Here is a 22,649-nt window from a genome sequence, read left to right as displayed (position 1 = left end):
GGATCTTGGTTCGAATCCCTTTGTTGCTTTCAGCTTGGTCGGGCGTCCCTACAGACTCAATTGGTCGTGTCTACGGGTGGGAAGCCGGATGTGGGTGTGTGTCCTGGTCGCTGCACTAGCGCCTCTTCTGGTCGGTCGGGGCGCCTGTTCAGGGGGCAGGGGGAACTGGGGGGAATAGCATAATCCTCTCACGCACTACGTCCCCCTAGTGAAACTCTCACTGTCGGGTGAAAAGAAGCGGCTGGCGACTCCACATATATCAGAGACATGTGGTAGTCTGCAGCCCTCCCTGGTTCGTTAGAGGGGGTGGAGCAGCGACCAGGACGGCTCGGAAGAGTGGGGTAATTGGCCAGATACAATTGGGGAGAAAAGGGGAAAAAAATTCTCATAAATGGTCAAACAAGCCAGAAACTTTTCTCATGGTTTTATTACAAGTGACCAACCCAGCCTGTTTTTATTTTACATTCATATTGAAATATAATTTTGATTTGAGATTATACATCACACGACCAAACAATTCATTGAAATGAACCTCAGCTGGATTCTTGAACACAGTGTTTTTGCAGATATTTGCTAACTTCATTTTCTGTCCTCTCCCTCCTTTGTAGGAAAGGCTGTTCCTTACCATCTCCAACTACATATTCACGGCCATTTTTGTTGCTGAGATGACTTTAAAGGTAAAGGCCTTCACGTGTCCTCGTCAGCTCCTTTTCCCCTGGTCTTTCCTTTTCTCTCATCCCCTCTTCCCCCACCTCCACCGCTCTCATAGGATACCGGTAAACCCCCTGTCCTCTACCTCCCTTCCCCCCACCTCTCCAACTCGCTCCCTTATGGACCTCTCTTGTGTCGGCAACTCTGCTTAATCAGTTGCACACGTCCCATTAGCAGTGGGCAGCTAAATAATTAAGTTAATTAGAGGGCTATCTCTCTTCAGCTGGCCTTTATCAACACACACACACATACACACATATACACATTCTCTATTCCGCTCCATATTTCACTCTTTTTCCCCCTTTAACTTCACTAATCACGTGTCGAGATAGATAGGGTGTCATCCATTATTGAAGGCTCCCTTTCTTCAGGCATTCTTGGGCAGTCTTAGTATAGTATAGTATAGTATAGTATAGTATATAGTCACTATAGTGATTTATTCATGGGCAGGGGTAATGAAAACACTGGTCGCATGAAGCTATGTAGATCAGCTCAGTGTGGTAAAGGGGGTAAACAGCACTGATGTGCATATGTGTGCCTCTGACCCCAGCTTGAATTTAGCTTGGAGCCTCCTCACAACTTAAGCATCATTATTTATTGTCTTGGAATCATCCTGTCCTTAATACAGACATTTTACCTCCTTTCTTTGTCTTTCTTTCACCTTTTGTTTTATCTTTTTATTTTATCTTCAGAAAAAGGGGAAAGCTAATATTCTTGCTATCCTCCCCTGTATTGTTTTATCTTCAGGATGCCCAGAATAACAATGTGCAAAAGTAAAACACGTATCTGCAACCCCATAGCTCGGTTGCAATTTTGGTTATTGTCTCATAGCAACAACTGTGTGCGATACGATACCCTGGTGAAGATGGCGTCAATGTCAAAACAGTGTTTTGTTATGAGATGGTATTTTTCCCCTTGCACTGACCTGTGGAAGTGTGGAGGCACGTTTTGCTTTGCTTTATTTTCACTCACAAGATGAACTCTGCAGTCCCCTGCTGCTTGTTTTCTCATCTTTGATTGCTGTCAAATCTTTTTCAATTTTCCTCATCCCCCCCTCCCTCCCTCCCTCACTCACTCCTCCCTACCCCCACTCCCCTTTTACCTCTGCTATCTCTGCTGCACCCTGTCTGTTTCCCTCCAAATCATCCTCAGTCCGTGCGCCCCTCAGCGTCCATGCACCCCTCCTTGTTGCCCACCATTTTTTAATCTCTCTCTGCAGCAAGAGGGTCTCACTTCTATGATTAATCCATGATTCTGGGAGACAACTGTAGCCCTGCAGTCAAGACCCCCCAAGTCAAGTCCAAGACTTTAAGATGGCGAGTCCAATTTAAGACCAATGGGGCCAAACTTCCTGTAAAGAGTGTTACCAGAACAGCCTCCCAGCCTGGGCAGCAGGCTGGGAGACTACCGTCATCGTTAAAGACAGAATTTTCATTAGGCTTTTTTTCTTTCTTCCACCAAGGAAGGATTTTCTAGTGTTTAGAGACATAAATTGATATTAATAAAAAAAAGAAACAATGAGGTTAGATTGCACTTTATTCTTCTCCTCAGGGGACGTTTGATATTCATTAAAAAAGAATGAATGAATTAATAATTCAGAGGTTTGCACTGGGGTGCTCCTGAAACATTATCACGCATCTACAGTGTCAGAGACCAACTCGAGACCGAGTCATAATGCTGCGAAGTCCAAGATGAGAATGAGACTTTCAAAATGCAGACTCGGACAACTGGACTTGTGACCAAGTCCATTCTCTAGGACTACAACCCTTGACAACTGTGCGTATTAAACCGTCACCTCAATATGCATTTCAATAGGTGAAATGCATACACATTACGCGCACAAAATCACACTGCGTCGTTAGAGTTATCTTCTCTGTTGTCTCTTTCACAGCTTCATGTATGCAGTTCACAATCTCTTTTCAGGCTTCATATATCAGGATCAGGAACAATTTATTGTCATTTCTTTCATGTACTTGCGTACACAAAAGAAACAACATTTTATTTCCCCCAGCCCACAACAGTGCGACACAAAAGACAAAAACACACATCCAAAATTCCCAAAAACGACACCACCAGATACATAGAAAAACAGAGAGAACAAAGCAAAAAAAAAAAAAAAGCAAAAGCAAAAAAAACCACATTTAACAACATAGTCCAAAAATTCCACTGTCCAGAGAACGAACTCCAGCCAGGTCTGCATGGGCTAGCAGTTAGCTTAGCCTGCCCTGCTTCCGCGTCCTGTCAGACCGGCCTCGCTGTTTCCTCCTCGGGCGCAGCTCCAGCAGGGCCATGGTCCCTGGTCCCACCAGATGCAGCAGACCAGGCTCCCCCAGCCGAGCCAACGCCAGCTCTCCCAGCCAGACACCTTCGTCACACCTACCCGCACTTCACATGACGACACCAAAAACCCAGTCAACGCTAGGCGAGGCCACCGCCAGACCGCGCTCGGGTGTTATTGGAACTGCCGGTCTGCATGGGCTAGCAGTTAGCTTAGCCTGCCCTGCTTCCGCATCCTGTTAGTCCGCCCCTGGTGCTACCTCCTCGGGCACAGCTCTGGTCAGGACCGGAGTCCCTAGGCCCACAGGACACAGCAGACCAAGCTCTCCCAGCCGATCCAGTGCCAGCTCTCCCAGCCATCAAACGAAGACAAAACAAACCTTGATGCAGACGTGGACAAAGACACTGTATGGATGGCACTGGGTGAGGCTGCTGCAAATGCAAGTCCACGCTGCCATCTTCCCACACCAGTGCTGGGTGAGGCCGCTGCAAACATGAATTCGCACCGCCATCTACATGGTGGCGTGAAGTCACATATATACAATTTTTACAGGGAAAGTTGAGTAAGCCTTCTAATATTATTGTATATGTTCTTGATTCAAGCCTGGGTTCTGCCCCAGTAGGATGGTTAGTAATCTGTACCTGGCCACAACTCAAGGAGTTAGAAGTTGTAAGAACCTTGCTCTAGGGCACATTGACAGTAATAACTACACATTTTCCCAGGTGTACACTGTCCTTAATTCAGGCAAATTGTACAAATGTGTACAATGTGTTCACATTTTCCTAGCTTTGTGTGGTGATGGGAACTGGGTTTATCTTTTTTACTCTCTTCCCTGCATGTTATGTCCTTTTTGTATAACAAAGATCCCAAACTAAATGCTAGCTAACCCTCAGGTTATGTTATAAACCACTACCTAAAATCCCCAAGTGAAATAGCAAAGTACAAAACATTTCACCCTTATTCCTCTCCCTCTCTCTCCCTCTCTCTCTTTCTTCATGTTCTCATATTCTAAACCTGGCTTCCCTCTCTTTCCAGCCTTTATGCTTCCCCAATGTGCTGAGTCTGTCGTTCCAGGCCGGCCTTCCTGATCTCTCTCTGAAAGGAGTAATTAAAGTACAGCATTAAGTTGACAGAAATTCCCATGTGAAACTCTGAACCACACACGTGCACATGAACAGTTTACTGGTACTTGTCAATCTGCTTTTCTATGCCGTAATTGATTATGGGATTATGAGCTCTAGAGGAGTTGAGTGACAGAGCTGCGGTTGGAAGCAGCCATATAAATGTTCTGTGTCATCGGAATTTAAATGCGACGAGTTGTCACATAAGCAGAACGTTTACCATATCCCTTACACAGGCACCACACACACAAGAAGTGCAGCTTAAAGTTCTGTGAAAGTGCACATGCGAGGGAGTTGAGATTTTACCACAGCCTTATGAGTTTTCTATTAACACCAACGCCACTTACAGAAGCAGTCACATCCTCAGAGTTGCCTTATGAATTCTGCTTGTTTTAATATCATCTGACATTCTCCCTTTCGTCGGGAATTTCTGTCCCAATACAGTCTGGGGTTGTATTACCAGGCATTGCTAAATATTTTTCAACCCAATTTTAGTAAACATGCTCTTAACAAAAGAGAGAAAATGAAACCTCTGGGCATCCGGGTGGCGTGGCGGTCTATTCCGTTGCCTATCAACACAGGGATCACCAGTTCAAAACTCCTTACCTCCAGTTTGGTCGAGTATCCCTACAGACACAATTGGCTGTTTCTGTGGGTGGGAAGCCGGATGTGGGTATGGGTCCTGGTCGCCACACTAGCACCTCCTTTGGTCGTTCAGGGTGCCTGTTCTGGAGGGAGGGGGAACTGGGGGAATAGCATGATCCTCCCACGCGCTACATCCCCCTGGTGAAACTCCTCACTGTCGGGTGAAAAGAAGCAGCCGGCGGGGTGGAGGGGGTGGAGCAGCGACCGGGATGGCTCAGAAGAGTGGGGTAATTGGCTGGGTATAATTGGGGAGAAAAAGAAACAAAAAAGAAAATCAAACCCCTGGTGCTCCAAAACTCCCCATGACATCCAAATGCAGAAAAAACAAACTTCAGACCCTCCCCCCCAGACACTTGGCATGTTCGTACTGCTGCTGTCATCTAAACAGGCGAGGATGTATTTATTATATTTTATATTTTAAAGTCAGATTTTGGAATAGTGAGGCATGCATAATGTTTGCATGGTGGAGAAGAAGAATGCTGGAGAACTAATGGAGATATGAATTTGACATTACATTTATATGACGACAGCTACAGGAGAAACAGCATGGTCATATTAACGTCACGTACAGACACATGTGATCTGTAGACCTAAATGAGTTGTCACAGGAGACAAAGATAGCCGTTGCCATTTTCGCAGCTGAATCCTTGGATCGTAAATAGAGTTGGAACATAATTTGAATGCAAATATAATGTGACGTCCACACGCTGTCAGCCAAAGGGCAGCCGGATGTGTGGCTGTGCGCGAGCTGGCTTCAGGCGATGCGCTGGCTTTGAACACGGTCCTAGCTAACTTCAGCCCTGGTTAGATGTTCCATACATCATGTCTTATCACAGCAGGGCTTGATCTGCCTAATGGAAGCCCCACAGCATTCTCCTGGTCCTAATGGGAATTCATTATCCAAAGCCTCTATTAATAACAGGAAATGTACAATATGGTTTGGTAACCCACCATCCAGACTGCGAAGTGCGACCAAAATCTTTGCAAAGGATATGATATCAACTTCCTGTCACGTAGATTTAGCCAGTTAAGGACTGATGAATTATTTTCATAAAGGGAATTTGACTCTTTAGGACGACTACCCGAGGCCGACAAGGTTGCTGTGCTCTGAAGCAAAGGTGTGCAAAATCAGTATTCTCTTGGCATGTCCCCCCCCCTCGGTTTCTCTCTGTCTTTCTCTCTCTCTCTCTCTCTCTCTTTCTCTCTCTCTCTCTCTCTCTCTCTCTCTTTCTCTTTCTCTCTCTTGCTCTCTCTCACAAGCTTTCTCTCCCTCTCACTCTCACTCTCACTCTGTCTCTCGCTCGCTTGCTCCTTCTGTTTCGCTCGAATTCTCGCTCTTTCTCTCTCTCCCCTCTCTCACTTTTTCTCTCTCTCGCTCACTCGCTTTCTCTCTCACTCTGTCTCTCTCGCTCGCTCCTTCTGTCTCGCGCTCTCTCTTGCTCAGTTTCTGTCTCCCTTTCACTCTCGTCTCTCTCGTGTTTTCAGTCTGTCTCCCTCTGCTCTTTTTATTCTCTCTTTCTCGGTTGCGCAAAATATTTTCTGTTCTCTTTGTTCGAGTCTCAATTTCAAGAAGCTTTATTAGCACTTAAGGAAATGACCGGTGGCGCAGTGGTTAGCGTGGTCGCCTCACAGCAAGAAGGTCCTGGGTTCGAGCCCCGGGGTAGTCCAACCTTGGCGGTCGTCCCGGGTCGTCCTCTGTGAGGAGTTTGCATGTTCTCCCCGTGTCTGCGTGGGTTTCCTCCGGGTGCTCCGGTTTCCTCCCACTGTCCAAAGACATGTAGGTCAGGTGACATACTACTAAAATTGTCCCTAGGTGTGTGTGTGTGTGTGTGTGTGTGTGTGTGTGACGGCCTGGCGGCCTTTCCAGGGTGTCTCCCCACCTGCCACCCAATGACTGCTGGGATAGGCTCCACCATCCCCGTGACCCTGAGAGCAGGATAAGCGGTTTGGATAATGGATGGATGGAAATGACCAATATTTTCAAAGCATTTCAGTACATATCTGTTGTGTTAACTTTTTATTGTCTACCCTGCTTTGTTTTGATTTTCTGCTGTCTGACACAGTGCTGCTTGTTTTTTACTGTGTTGTGTAAGGTGTCCTTGAGTGCTCTGAAAGGCGCCCCAAATAAAATGTATTATAATAAAGAAAGAACAAGAGAAAAGAAAAAGGTTACAATTTTATCATAAATGCAGTATAAGGTAAAATAGGCAAGATAGTGATGATATGACTAGAAGATATATTCTACGTGTAACAGTGAACATAGGAATCAATAGAATCCATCCATTATCCGAACCGCTTATCCTGCTCTCAGGGTGGCGGGGATGCTGGAGCCTATCCCAGCAGTCACTGGGCGGCAGGTGGGGAGACACCCTGGACAGGCCGCCAGGCCACGACAGGGCTAAAGTTAAAATAAATAAAATAAACATGACATAAAAAACAATATACCTTTTCAAATGATTCTTTAATAATTTAAGTGGATTAGGTTAAGTGTGGTCAGTTGGGGGAAAAAAAAGCTCTTCATATTTCTTCAGGTAACACATGTAATCGACTCTGTGCATAACTGTACTCCACCGACTTCCGGTTTCTACTGCAGCGGTCATACCAGTTTCCTGTTTGTTGGTGTGTGGTATTGACAATGGCATATTTTTCACGATGCCTGCAAGAGTTACCATGCAAACGGGTGAGAAGTTTCAAGTTGTACATAAATCTTGCAGGCATCGCGAAAATGTGCCATTGTCAGTAGCGCACGCCAACAAACAGGAAACTGGTATGACCCCTGCAGTAGAAACCGGAAGTCGGTGGACTACAGTTATGCACAGTCGACTGCACAAACAGAAATCACACTGCAGAAATTATTGGATAAATTTTAAGTTACTTCGACGTATGCAGCAGATGTTTTAGCTGAAGAAAGGACAAATGAAGTCAAGTCAAGAAGTCAAGTAGATTTTATTTGTCCCCAGACAGGCAATTGTTGTGTAGCAGCGGGAACATTTAAACACACAAACACGCCGCAGGACAGGTAAGGCAAATAAATACGGTAGTTTCTGAGTGACTTTGCAGCAACACGTGTTGTCTTTTCCCCCTCGCCGGGTGCTGTACCGGCAGATCCACGTCATTACAGACGAGGGTCAGATCTGGGATACCGTTTTGAAATTCAGGGTAATTTTTGTCCCTCATGTCTTTACATTTAGCACTTTTCTGAAATAATTCTTTGTCATTCCGAATGCGTTCTAGTCTCCGTCTATCTTTCTCCAGATGCTCTCCTCTTCGGTCTGTCTTTACCTCGCTCTCTCCTTCTCCCTCGAGACTCCCTTTCTCCTCTGTTCTGCATCTTCAGGATGCCCTGACAGCAGTTGGCATGGAGCCCAGTGTGCGTGTGGTTTTTTTTTTTGTATCCCCGCCCACGCCGCTTGTCAGTCAATTTACGTTACCACGGTGACAGGCGCCATGTATGTCATCAGAGGCACGCTGCTGTGCACTCGCAACTCTCTCGAGGCCAAGAGCACGCTTTTACCTTCCATGTCTGTCTGTCCAGAGGTCTCTCTGTCCGCCTGTCTCCGTCCCTGTCAGTTAGTCACACACTCCCTGTCTCTTTCTTATGATCCCCCTCTCTCCACCCACAATGTATTATTTGCATACATTTCTCTATTCTACCTGAACAAAGTTGCGTTTTTTTCTCTGTATTCTGTTTCAACTTGAAAGCTAGAGAGAGGCGTTCCTGCCACAAAAGCATGCCAAAAATGCCAAACAGTGTGGCAGATGAAAATCTGCCCAGGAAAACATTCCCGTCCACCGCACGAGCCCCTCTTTCTGTCATAAAACTTGCTTACCTCTTTCACATCCTTCTTTCATCTCAAGAAACCGTTGTTCTCTTCTTCTCTGCCTTCTAACCTGCTTTAATTATTGTCCTCCATTTGTTGATGAAGTTAGGGCCGCTCACCATGGCTCTCTGTGTAGGGCTGTGTGTTTGCAAGAAGTTGATGATACAAATTGTATCACAATAAAAGTATCATGATTCAATATACTGGAATATCTTATGATACTACAAACACTGTGATAGAATACGTTGAGCAAAAATTTAAATGCAACACTTGTTTTTGCCCCAATTTTTCACAAGTTGGAAGTAAATGATCCCAGATTTTTTTCTCTGCACTCTATGAGTTTAGTTCTCAGATTGTGTACACAAATTTGTGTACATGTCATCTTATTTCATCATAGCTGTTGCCAACATAGTCCACCTATCTGACTGGTGTAACCTCAACATGGTGATTAAGCAGCAGGATCATCACACAGGTGGTTGTCAGGATGGGCAGAATAAAAGGACAATGTAAAATGTGCAGTTTGTGCTGCACAACATCATGCCAGAGATGCCATAAATGTTGATAGCCCGTGCAGTCGGCATGTTGATTGCAGGATTGTCCACCAGAGCGGTTGCCAGAATATTGAATGTCCACTTCTCTACCATAAGCCACCTCCGCAGTCATTTCAGAGGTTTTGACTGTACAGCCAACTGGCCTCAGAACTGTCGACCACATGTTACCACACCAGCTCGGGACCACTACAGAGACCAGCCACAGTCAGCTGATGAACCATTTGGTTTGCACAACCGAAGAATTTCTGATCACACTGTCTCAGGGAGGTTCCTCTGTGTGTTCGATGTCTTTACCGGGGTCTATCCCAAAATGCTCTATGGCACCTTAACCATCCCCGGTGGGCCAACGTACCCCAGCGATAGCCCTTGGCATACTGTAGAAGGGACCTCTTCAGCAATGAGTACAGGTTTCAGCTGTATTTGGCAGATGGAAAGCGGGTGTGTATGGTGCAAAATGAAATATTGGTATGGTAATAATATTCATGATAATGTCACATAAATAATCCAGCGCCTCTTAAATAATTTTTTCATTTCGTTCTGTTCTCGCTTTGTCTCCCTCCCCCGTGATGCAAGAAATATTGTAGCAACCGGGGAGGGTAAACACTGGACTATTGACAGCTATGCACTAGGGGAGCGCAAGGGATTCTGGGACTGTTCATGTTCAGATTATTGTTTTAGTAATGTGTTCATTTTTTGATTGTTGTGTTTGTTTGGGGGTTCGACTTGGACTGGGTAGACGACCATTGTGCTGACTGACTGACTGACTGTAGGACTGTGACTAAGACTGGTTTTCTCGAAGCCATTGTTCAGCAGCCATTGGGGAGGGGCAAAATAAAAGCACTCCTGGGGTCTTGCGGTGTATGGGACACAGGAGCTGCCATTCAAACGAAATCCCTGCCTCCTCCTTTCCCATCAGGTCTGGTTGGTTCTGGCGGTGTGTAAATAAAAAGAGCACTCCCGGGGTCGTGTGGTGTATGGGACATGGGAGTTGTTATTAAAAGAGATCTCTGCCTCTCATTCTTCCAAGCCTGATCGTCGTCACACTGGTGCCAGAAGTGGGATCTCACTAAAAAATGGAGAGGGAGAGCCGGAGACTGGAGCTGGACATCGAGCAGACCCGTTTGTGCTTGGAAAACGTTGCATGGCAAAAGACGGAGCCCGCCAGAGATAGAAGTCTTCTAGCCCAATGTGATTGCTCCAGTGCACCATTGCTTCACCTGCCCCTGGAGACCAGGAGAACCAGTGCCAGGGCGCGCATGCTGTCTGCCGCTACTGATCGCCCCTTTAGAGGTCAGGAGGACCACCCCTGGGGAGCGCACGCTGCATGCCGCTACCAGTTGTACCCTAGAGACCAGAAGGGCCATCGCAGAGGATCAAATGCTACCCTCCTCCACCGATCGCCCCCTAGAGGCCAGGGGCCGGGAGGACCAGCGCTAGGGAGCACATGCTGCATGCCGCTACCATTGCACCCTAGAGACCAGAAGGACCATCGCTGAGGATCGAATGCTACCCTCCACCACCGATCATCCCCTAGAGGCCAGGAGGACCAGCACCGGGAGTGAATGCAACCTGCTGCCACTGATGGCCCACAAGAGGCCAGGAGGACCAGCGCTGGGGAGCACATGCTGCCCACCGCTACCGATTGCTCCCTAGAGGCCAGGAAGACCAGCGCCAGGGAGCACATACTACCCGCTGCTACTGATCAACCTCTAGAGGTCAGGAGGATAAGCGCCGGGGAGCAAACACTACCCGCCACCAACGATTGCCCCCTAGAGGTCAGGAGGACCAGCACCGGGGAGTGCACGCTGCCCTCTGCTACCAATCGCCTCCTGTAGGCCAGGAGGATCAGCACCGTGGAGCGGATGCTACACGCCACTACCACTCGCCCCCTGAAGGCCAGGAGGACTGGCGCCGGGGAGAGCATGCTGCCTGTTTACACCGATCGCCCCCTAGTGAGCAGCAGAGATATGGCGCATCAAACTCCAGCTAAGCTATCAAAATAAATTGGGACAACACTGCTAGAGCTGTACCTCTCACAAGTGCAATTAGCGGCATTGCACAGCGAATTGAGCAACAAGGAGGCTGCCATCCACCTGGGTCAAGGGAAAGGCCTTGCAAGGTGCTCCTCGACCTAGCCCCAGTGGAGCAGTGGGATCTCCAAGCCCTGACCATGGCGCTGCAGTGGCGATTCGGCCAATGATCCTTCACTGATCAGAGCAGGGAGCAGCTAGCCAGCTGCCGCTGCCAAGAGGGAGAGAGCCTGGGTGCCTTTGCTGCAGACGTGCAGCTACACACCCAACACAACAACAACTTAAGTTTTGTATAGTGCCTTTAAAGGACCCCAAGAACACTTTACACTAGATAAGAACAACAAAAAAAAAGTTTAAAACAAAGATCTAAAGACTACAGACCATAGGCTTTAGTAAAAAGGTAGGTTTTCGGTAGTCTTTTCAAATTTTCCAAAGAAGCAGCGTTGCGGGTCTCTGCTGAAATAGAGTTCCAGAGAGTGGGGGCTGCCACACGAAAGACTCTACCCCCAAAATTCTGCAGGCTGGTGTTGGAAAGCAGGCCCATGTCTGCAGACCGCAGATTCCGGGATGGAATATAGAGGTTGAGGAAGTCTGATAGGTACTGGGAGGTATTGGCATGAATGGATTTATAGCTGAGGAGGAAGATTTTATAAGAAATGCGGGAGTTGACTGGTAGCCAGTGAAGGTGGACAAGGGTGGGAGTGATGTGTTGCCAGGGCTTGGTACGAGTGAGCACCCTGGCAGCTGAATTCTGCACATACTGAAGCCTGTCACGGTTACTCACAGTTCAACGCAGAGCTGGCCCTGCACGCTTTCCTGCGGGGCTCACAGCGGAACGTTTGCATCATCATCTTAGCCTCACCATGCCCCGGTCCCTCAGTGGGGCTCTCTGCAAAGCTGAACGGACCGAGGTAGTCCTCTCCATGCGACCTGCCCAGCAGAAGACCCCTGCCCCTGCCTATTTCACAAAGAAAACACCTTAATATGGATAAAATCAGAGTAATCAGAGCCACAGGTAGCGTGGCACTGAAAATGCCTGCTGCTGTTATGGTTCTGTGCAGCCCTGTTACAGTATTGCACCTGCCACCTAGGGGTCGGAGATGTAAACTACACAATACAGTAGCACCACCGCCATGTCTCTTTGTGTGTAATGTTAAGAATTGATGCAGTATTTTTGAAAACTGACACCAAATTGTGACAGAAAGTATCGCGATACTCCAGTGGGTCCACATTTTCACTGCTAGTTCTGAAGTGAACGTTTGTTTCTACGGTTTGCTTTTCCACAAAACATGATAAAGTAAAATATATGAATTATTATAATTACATATACGGAGAAGGATATTAAAGTACTCAAGCTACCGTCCTTGTCAGCATAGTTCGGAAACGTGCCATCCCATTGGTTGGAGTCGGTTGGTTTCTGCTGTTTCACACACTTCCTGTAATGCCTTTGAAACTCCACCAGAGTCTTGAAGAGTTGTTGATTTTGCTGTAGGAAGGAGACCGTGGCTTTCCCAAATTAAACAAGAATTTATCTCCAAGTCCTGAAGTTAGATGAGTGTGAGTTGTTTGATCAGATTAGAAGAAACCTAAAAGGAAAAGTAAACCAATGGTAAAAGTAAAGAAGATGGATGCTGACATAAATTAACTATTCAAGCTATTTATTGGAAATAAAGAACTTATACAACTAAGATACACATCTCTGAAAATCGGCTCTTAAGTGGAATTGACGATTTCATGGGCACTGCCGTTAAAACTTTTATTTACAACTTTTCGTTTGAATAAAAAAAAGCCCCTTGCTTACTCCGTGTGCTGTGTGACATCACATTCACTCAGCATACAGAGAATAAGTCTTCAACTAACAGGATTGCAGGCCATTAAATCAAACATTTTTTTTACTATTTTTCTGAACAAAAGAACACTGATTGTCTAATTTACTCACTGCCTTCTGAGTCACTTCCTGCCATCTCATCTGTGAATGTTGATTTTTTTTTGTCCCTTCTGTACCCAACGTAGACACTGATGGAGTTCCCGTCAGTATTGAGCCTATGTGATGGCATGCAGCAGAGAACATGGCAGGCCCCTAGTGGCAGAACAGCGATACAAAATCGCTCACAGTTTTCTCATAAATGGTCAAACATGCTTGAAACATTTCTTATGGGCTCTTATGACAGGTTACCAACCCAGCATGCGTTTATTTTACATTTACTCTCCTTTCAGTGGCCCCATTGAGGAGTGATCCCCATATTTTCATCGTCCTCTTTTGTAGATCTATCTTTTTGATGTAGAATCTCTATCTCCTTTTCCTCTTGCCAGGTGGTGTCTATGGGTCTTTATTTAGGGGAAAAGGCTTACCTGCGGAGCAGCTGGAACATTCTCGATGGCTTTCTGGTCTTTGTGTCATTGATTGACATTGTGGTGTCCATGGCTGGTGGGGCAAAGATCTTGGGGGTGCTCAGAGTGCTCAGGCTGCTCAGAACACTGCGCCCCCTCAGGTAAGGAGGACTTACTAGCAGGTGAATAGGATAATAATAATGGTAGTAGTAGCAGCAGTAATGAACAACTTTATTCATATATTTCCTCTCAAACATGAATAAGTGGTATGCAACAACTTAAATAGGTGTGGTCAAGTTGAGTCAGGTGGGTCATTTGACCAAACCCAAAAAACAAAAAGTCCAAAAAGTTTAAATGAAGTATATTCAAATATATTATATGAAACCAAGCAGCAGTTACCTTAAAGGGAAAAAAAGCTCTTAATCACTTACCATATGATGTTTTCAAAGTCTGAAATATCCATTATTTGATGATCCTTCCACTGCATTATACATTTTAGCAGAGGTGTAAAAACCAGGTCCAGAAAGTAAATGTCCAAGCCGTGTATTTGCTCTAACCATGTTACTAAACCAGCTGATTTCGTTAGCTAGTTTTCCCTACTTAGTTGAGGAGTGGTGTTGACTAGAATCTGCTGGTGTAGTGCCTGAGTGGAGCAAATACATGGTTTGGAGTTTTACTTTCTGGACCTGGTTTTTACACCTCTGCATTTTAGTAAACTATGAAGTAAACTATTTATATAGCATTTTCATAGCCATTGTAGATAAAAGGCTGCTTTGTGTAAAGTTTCCTGTGCTCTGAATAAAAACGACTCACCCCTTTTAGTAGCCTCACTACAGCCATTACCTATGGCAGTAAACTTTAACTTGCTGCATTTTTTTTATTTTTGGTTGTTGCATGTGTGTCTTTGACGTGTAAAAGCTATCTAAAAGCTTTCATTTTCAGTCTTTCTCAATGTCGAAACCTTTGAAACTTCAACAGGCTGACTTACTCTATAGGCTCTGTCTTCCATCCAGCGCAAAGCAGCACCAAGCACAACACAAATGTCTTCGCTAGCTTCAGACTGATGCAGTTGTCATTTTCCCGTCCAGCGCCCACGTTGTTTAAATAACAAATGAACTCGCACCCATCTGAGCACCGATGGGTGTGTTGGTCTTAAAGTGAAGTGTGGTCGGCCGCGTCATTGGCGCATTGCTGTCTTGAGGAAGCGGAAAGCGATTGTGCCATTGACTAAAACCTGGTCTAAAGTCAGTGGCGCAGTATTTTACTGTTATTTTGAGGCCGTATTAAGAGAGTAATATGCACCTACATAGGCAGGTGCACAACACGTAATATTTTACAAACCCCAATTCCAGTGAAGTTGGGACGTTGTGTAAAATGTGAATAAAAACTGAATACACTGATTTGCAAATCCTTTTCGACCTATATTCAATTGAATACACTACAAAGACAAGATATTTAATGTTCAAACTGATAAACTTTATTGTTTTTTGCAAATATTCACTCATTTTGAATTTGATGCCTGCAACACGTTCCAAAAAAGCTCGGACAGGGGCAACAAAAGACTGGGAAAGTTGAGGAATGCTCAAAAAACACCTGTTTGTAACATTCCACAGGTGAACAGGTTAATTGGAAACCGGTGATTGTCATGATTGGGTATAAAAGGAGCATCCCCAAAAGGCTCAGTCGTTCACAAGCAAGGATGGTGCAAGGTTCACCACTTGGTGAACAACTGCGTGAGCAAATAGTCCAATAGTTTAAGAACAACGTTTCTCAACGTACAATTGCAAGGAATTTAGGGATTTCATCATCTCCAGTCCATAATATCATCACAAGATTCAGAGAATCCGGAGAAATCTCTGCACGTAAGCGACAAGGCTGAAAACCAACATTGAATGCCCATGACCTTCGACCCCTCAGGCGGCACTGCATTAAAAACCGACATCATTCTGTAAAGGATATGACCACGTGGGCTCAGGAACACTTGGGAAAACCATCGTCAGTTAACACAGTTGGTCGCTACATCTACAACTGCAAGTTAAAACTCTCCCATGCAAAGCGAAAGCCAGATATCAACACCACCCAGAAATGCCGCCGGCTTCTCTGGGCCCGAGCTCATCTGAGATGGACTGACGCAAAGTGGAAAAGTGTGCTGTGGTCTGATGAGTCCACATTTGAAATTGTTTTTGGAAATCATGGACGTCATGTCCCCCGGGCTAAAGAGGAAGAAGACCATCCAGATTGTTATTAGTACAAAGTTCAAAAGCCAGCATCTGTGATGGTATGGGGGTGTGTTAGTGCCCATGGCATGGGTAACTTGCACATCTGTGAAGGCACCGTTAATGCTGAAAGGTACATACAGGTTTTGGAGCAACATATGCTGCCATCCAAGCGATGTCTTTTTCAGGGACGTCCCTGCTTATTTCAGCAAGACAATGCCAAGCCACATTCTGCACGTGTTACACCAGCGGGGCTTCGTAGTAAAAGAGTGCGGGTACTAGACTGGCCTGCCTGCAGTCCAGACCTGTCTGCAGTCCAGACATGTCTCCCATTGAAAATGTGTGGCGCATTATGAAGCGCAAAATACGACAACGGAGACCCCGGACTGTTGAGCAACTGAAGTCGTACATCAAGCAAGAATGGGAAAGAATTCCACCTACAAAGCTTCAACAATTAGTGTCCTCAGTTCCCAAACGCTTATTGAGTGTCGTTAAAAGGAAAGGTGATGTAACACAGTGGTGAACATGCCCCTGTCCGAGCTTCTTTGGAACGGGTTGCAGGCATCAAATTCAAAATGAGTGAATATTTGCAAAAAACAATAAAGTTTATCAGTTTGAACATTAAATATCTTGTCTTTGTAGTGTATTCAATTGAATATAGGTCGAAAAGGATTTGCAAATCATTGTATTCTGTTTTTATTTACGTTTTACACAACGTCCCAACTTCATTGGAATTGGGGTTTGTAGAAAGATACGTATCATAATGTTTAAGGGCATGGCTAAGGGAAGCGTTCTTTCCTACTGCGTGTCAAATCCGCCGTTATAATAGCAGTCCGCTAAGATGCAAGTGCACCGGGCTTTTAAAGGGAATGGGAGATGACTCTTATTGGTTTATTTCATGTCAGGCCCAAAACGTATCTATGCACAGTGCCTTTGAACCATGCGCCTTACTTTGTGCTCAGATTATCCACCGGTAAACTAGCAAAAGTAGATTTGGACATGCGTTAAATGCACTTGCACCAGGTGCTTTAGATCATACACTTAGGTCATTAGAATATAGCCCTGGATATCCAAATTTCACTGTCTCCCTCTTGATTTCTAACTTCTTCCCGTCCGCTCCTTTGTCTCTGTTGTTCTTTGCTTCCCCACTTAGTGTTTGTTTTCCTTCCTTTTCTTATTTCTGCATCGCTCTCTTTCTTTACCTCTTGCTCGCTCCATCTTTCTTCCAGGGTGATCAGCAGGGCTCCGGGTCTGAAACTTGTGGTGGAGACGCTCATCACCTCCCTCAAACCCATTGGCAATATTGTCCTCATCTGCTGTGCTTTCTTTATCATCTTCGGTATCCTGGGAGTTCAGGTAAACATCATTAAGTCTGCATCCCCATCCACCACCACATCTTTTCAACCGGGCAGCTGTAAGGCTTTCATTATTTATGAGGCTTTGCTGTGATCGTTTAATTGGACCGGAGAGGGTCAAACCATTTCAAATACGCCTCATCACCCCATGACCCCGGGCTCACTGTGGCCCCATTAGCCTGACATTGACCGCCTGCTCATATCTGAAAACTCAGGTTACCGTATTTCCCGAACTACAAGTTGCACTGGAGTATAAATCGCACTCAGCAAAAAACTCGTTGTGAGGGGGGAAAAAGCATATAAGTGGCTTTGGTGTATGAGTCGCATTTATATGGTGGTATCATAGAAAATGAATGAGTAGAATGGACATTCCCATTTAACTCAACATAGCAGGATGGTCAGAGTGAGTGACCGGCATGGGCGCAAGTCCATGAATACTGGGATGGCATCCAGCGCTTTACCTGTGCCCTCTCCATAGGGTTAGTGGTTGCGTCAGGAAGAGCATCCTGTGTAAAATTTGGCTAATCAGTATGCAGATTGACAAGACCATACCAGATCGTTCAAGTCCTGGGTTAACAACGGCCGCCATTGGTGCTGTATAGCCTCATTTTGTTGGTTTTACTCCTAAACCCTTTTCAGACCCTTTAGTCGACTGGTTAGCGCAGTCGCCCGTGGTCCAGGCTATCCGGGTTCGATTCCCGGCTGCCCCTGAATTCTCTATATTTAGCGGCACGGTAGCCCAGTGATTAGTGCTGTTGCCTCACAGCAAGAAGGTACTGGGTTCGAACCCCGGGGTTGTCCAACCTTGGGGGTCCTACCAGGTCATCCTCTGTGGAGTTTGCATGTTCTCCCCGTGTCTGCGGTGGGGTTTCTCCGGGTGCTCCGGTTTCCCCCACCATCAAAAAGACATCCATGTTAGGGTTAATACTCCTGTCTGTGCCCCTGTCCGTGGCAATGGGGAAAGAACTGGAGTTGGTCCCCGGGCACTGCACGGTGGCTCCCCACTGCCCCTAGCTACACAGCTAGGATGGGTTAAATGCAGAGCGTAATTTCTCCACAGGGCTCAATGATAAAGTATCTCTCAGGGTAACGATGGAAACTATAAAATCCGCTGTGGTGACCGATGAGAAACAGGGAATAAGCCAAAAGTAGAAGAAGCAGCAGGATGGTCAGAGCAGCAGCCATTTTCATTTAAACCGCTGTCATTACAAAGAACTGTGACCATTGTAGCAGGCTAGCTTCCGTATAAGTTGTGGTCTCTTTTTTTTTTGTTTCCTAAGTCGCAGCCTTAATGAAGCGAGGTTTTGCAGTAATGACCAAACGAGCAGTGGAGGAGTACGAACATTTGCGCCCCCACGGTTTAAATGGAACGTTTCAACTTCCATTTAAACTGAAGACTAGAGAAAAAAGAAAGATGGAAATGAAACATGAACAGTGTTACGGATACCTGAATCCAAACACGACCCACAGTGACCTCTGTGGGCTCATTACTAATTGGGGGCCCATCACTAATTGACGTCCACAGGAGCAGAGTGGTTTCAATTTTGGTTCCGTTATAAACCATACATATTCAGGTCCTTTGGTGGGTTCGATCCATCATACCAATGACTGTCACTCTGCCATACTAATTCCTGTAATAATAAACAATAGACACAGACCCGTAATCTCCCTGTAACATACAGGGAGCTAAACAATTTGTTGCCAGTTCGGACTTCAGTTATCAGTCCCCCACAAAGCCATGCACCTTAGACAATAAAAATGGCTTTATTAAATGTCAGGTCACTAACTAATAAGTCATTTTTAGTTAATGATCTTATAAGTACGTATAACCTGGACTTCACCCTACTGACCGAGACCTGGCTGGATAGAAATGGCGCAGTCGTGCTTATTGAGACTGCAACTCCCAGCTTCAAATTCATCCAGACCACCAGATCTGATAAGAGAGGCGGTGGAATAGCTGCTGTCTTCTCTGATTCCTGTAGCTGCAAGGAAATCCCCCTCGGGAAATTCATGTCTTTTGAACACCTTGCTCTTACCAGGGGTGCACATAATTTTTTTGGTCTGGTTCTCAAAGGAGCACCTGAGGTTCTTGCTTGGTGCTCACCTTTTTTTAAATACATTTTTCCATGACCCACCCACCTCACAAAATGAACAAAATATGAGGGATACGTGGATAACATTACATGTACTTTAATTTCAATTGAAAATGAATGAAAGCAGTAGGTTACAACAAAATGTCTGTTCTTTAAAGTGCCATACGTGTGACTTTCAAATGAAATGACTGCTCTTCAAGCACTGAAAACTAAATATACCAATTACTGCTTTTTCAAACACTGAAAACCAAATCAAACTCACAGCAGATACTGCTATTTAAAGCACTGAAAGTTCTGTTATCCTACAGGACATCATCGTCATCTTCATCACTCCCCTCCAGACTGTCTTCCTCTATTTCAAAAACACCAGATGTACTAGGCCCGCTCCTTTCTCGCTGGTTCAGCCTATGATTAGCTGTTTGCATCCACAAGTCTACTGCTGGGTTTGGGTCAAAGGTTTCTGTTGTGAACTTAGATAAGTGGCTGTGCATTAGAGATGAGAGGCGATAGTCTGACAGGCAGGATCTGTACTTGTTTTTTATTATATTCAGGTGTGAAATCCCCTCTCACATGCAGCACTGCTCAAGGGCAGTGTAAGAGACAGCAGAAGGACTTTCTGAATGTTGGAGTAACTGCTTGGGTTGCTGGTGTTCACTACATTGACTAGATCATGCACAGAGGAGGCTGCCAAACGTTTTCCAGCTTGCTTTAAACGCATCCACTCTTAAAGTTGAATCTTTGTCAACAGGCATGCTGGCCTCATATTTCTCAAGGATGTTACTGAGTGTCGTGTTGCCAAAATCGTGGAGGTCTTTCATTTCATGAGGCCAAGTTGTAGGATCAAAAATCAAAAAGTGATCGCATGACTTGAGGGATTCATATCTGCTTTCAAATTCATGAATTAAAGCTCTGAACACATCAATCTTATCCCTGTCAGCTTCAGCATGTGCCACAGTCTCCTCCCTGTACTTGCCCTCACTGCCCATCAGTAGCGTCAACTGTCCAATAGCAACCATGAGCTCATCTTTGCATTCACCAATAGTCAGATTGTCTTTCTGGAACCTGAGGGAGGTGAACTGTAAAATGTTCCCAACATCAAGCATGTTGGCTAGGAAACAACGAAAACGCTCTGTGTAGATATGTTTTAGGCTACTGTCATCACTTGTTGCCACTTGGATCTGAATGGCTGGTAACATTCTCCATATTTTAAACAGTTTCTTGTCTCCATGCCGACCATTTGATGTTGTGGAACTTAACTAGTTTGACAAAATCAATGGCTTTCTCCTCACATGTGTTTTGTAGCTGTGCAATTCGTTTTGCACCCCCTTTCTTTAAGTAAAAGCTTAGGAAAGTGATGATAGATTTATTAAATGACTCACAGTATGGGACCGCACGATCAGCTGATTTAGCGCAGTTCTCCAACGTGTGGGCGGTGCACAGACTATGCACAAGGGAATCTCCGATATCCACCATCTGACATAATTTGGGAACGACCCCGCTGTAAACTCCAACGTTGACAGCTGCTCCGTCACTGCATACCGACACCAACTTTGTCTTCCACTCTGCTAAACCACAATCATTGAACAGTTGCACAAGTCCATCCACTATGTCCTGTGCTGTTCGGTTGGCCTCCAGATTAATTAATCCAAGGAAGTCTGAGCTGTATTCTCCATTGCGGGACACAGAAACAATGTACACAATTTCCTGCTCCGTTTTTGTTATATCTACGGATCCATCGAAAAGCACACCCCAAAATTCAGCTGCTTTCAGCTTTTCACTTAACTCTGAACTTATTGTCTGAGTAATGCTCTCCGTGATGCGGGATCCCCCTTCTCGCGAATGATAAGCAGTCCCGACGTTAACTCCTAACCTCTTGAGAAGTGGAATATCCTCCTCGTATGAACGCATAGGACGTGCATGTTTCGCTTTGTGAAAGGCCAACAAGAACATGTTTGCCAGTGCCTGATGTTGTTCTTCCGTCAGTCTGTCTTGCCACCTGTCGAGCGGGCCGCTGGGTCTCTCGTCCTGGCTGCGCCTGTTAGCAATAGCTTCCACTACTTTCTGGTGTTCTCTGCTGTTTGCATGCTTATCAAAAGCTGGATGGCTGAAGTTTTTCGTCCCCATATAAAAGTGGCAGTTTCTGTCTGCTAATGTGGGATTTTCCCGACATAGTTTACACCACATCTCGGCGCGGGTGTCATCTGTTTGAAGCCAGCCGATGTCCTGCAGCCATTTCTCTGAAAACGTACGCTTTGACTTTGGTTCTGGTTCAATTTGGCATTTCTTTGGTGGAGGTGGAGGAACACCAAAGAAATTACTCAATGTCACTGGAGAAATTAGTGGCTCATACTATAGCATTGGCTAAAAGCAGTGGCTCATACTCTGCACTGCAAAATGTTTGGTACGCAAATGCGCAGTAAAACACTTGAATCTGGTGCTCGTTGAACATTTTAAGTGCGCATGCGCACCTGCGCACCACTTATATGCACCTCTGCTCTTACCATACATTGTACTGCTACAATTTAAATAATTACTGTCTATCGGCCACCAAAATCTGAACATGGCTTTCTTGACGAATTTTCGGGGGCCACTGTCTATGGTTTCCACTGACTATGATTATTTTATCATCCTTGTACTGTACCCCGTGTCATGGATGTTGCTATCTCTGATCACTGTTGTATATTTTTTGATGTGTCAGCTCTTCCTGTGCAACAGAGGAGCACTCGCATGCTCAAAAAACACTTCATTGATAATAACACAATTGAAACCTTTCAGAAAATGGTAAATGAGTTGTCGCCGTTCATGTCATCACAAACTGAGGATCTTGTGAACGACTTCAACTCAAAAATACGGAATATCTTTGACAACATTGCACCTGTTAAAACTAAAACATAGAAAAACAAAAAGCCCCCTCGAGAAATGGAGTGGTTATTAGGCAGCTTAAGAGAGACTATCACCAAGCAGAACGACAGTGGAGAAAGACTAAACTTCAGGTTCCCCATGAAATTTACAAGGACAGACTGAACAAGTACTGCAAAGAAATTAAACAGGCCAGACAGTTTTTTTTCTCTAAAATCATTCATGAAAATATTAACAATAGTAAAGTGCTTTTCTCCACTATTGACCGACTTATTAATCCACCATCTCCAAACCCATTAGAGATGCTGTCCACTCAAATATGTGAGCAATTCGCTACATTTTTCAATAACAGAATTATTGCTATTAGACAGAACATTATTGCCTCAAGATCCAGTAATGAACCTACCCTCCAGTTCTCCAGAAATATCACTGGCGCCATGTCTCACTTTGACACTCTACCTTAAAAGTCTAGACAATATTGTTAGGCAGCTCAGGTCGTCCACCTGCTGCTTGGATCCTCTCCCTACCAATTTTTTTAAAAATGTTTTTAATTGCTTAGCACATGACGTTTTAGAAATCATTAACTACTCTCTTCAGGCAGGTGTATTTCCTGCAGCACTTAAGACAGCTGTCGTTAA

General features: G+C 45.3%; 1 protein-coding gene across 1 annotated transcript in view; it reads left to right on the top strand.

Annotated features, from left to right (window-relative positions):
- Nucleotides 1–22,649, top strand: part of LOC130112376 (voltage-dependent T-type calcium channel subunit alpha-1I-like) — a 356,487-nt gene that overhangs the window by 263,115 nt on the left and 70,723 nt on the right. Inside the window, exons 20-22 of the mRNA XM_056279712.1 lie at nucleotides 609–677; nucleotides 13,471–13,649; nucleotides 16,934–17,060. Coding sequence (XP_056135687.1) covers nucleotides 609–677; nucleotides 13,471–13,649; nucleotides 16,934–17,060 — 375 coding nt within the window. The remainder of the gene's footprint in view (nucleotides 1–608; nucleotides 678–13,470; nucleotides 13,650–16,933; nucleotides 17,061–22,649) is intronic.

This window comes from Lampris incognitus, chromosome 5, assembly GCF_029633865.1.
Source record: "Lampris incognitus isolate fLamInc1 chromosome 5, fLamInc1.hap2, whole genome shotgun sequence".
In the NCBI taxonomy this organism is placed as follows: Eukaryota; Metazoa; Chordata; class Actinopteri; order Lampriformes; family Lampridae; genus Lampris; species Lampris incognitus.
This window is presented reverse-complemented; position numbering and strand designations above follow the sequence as displayed.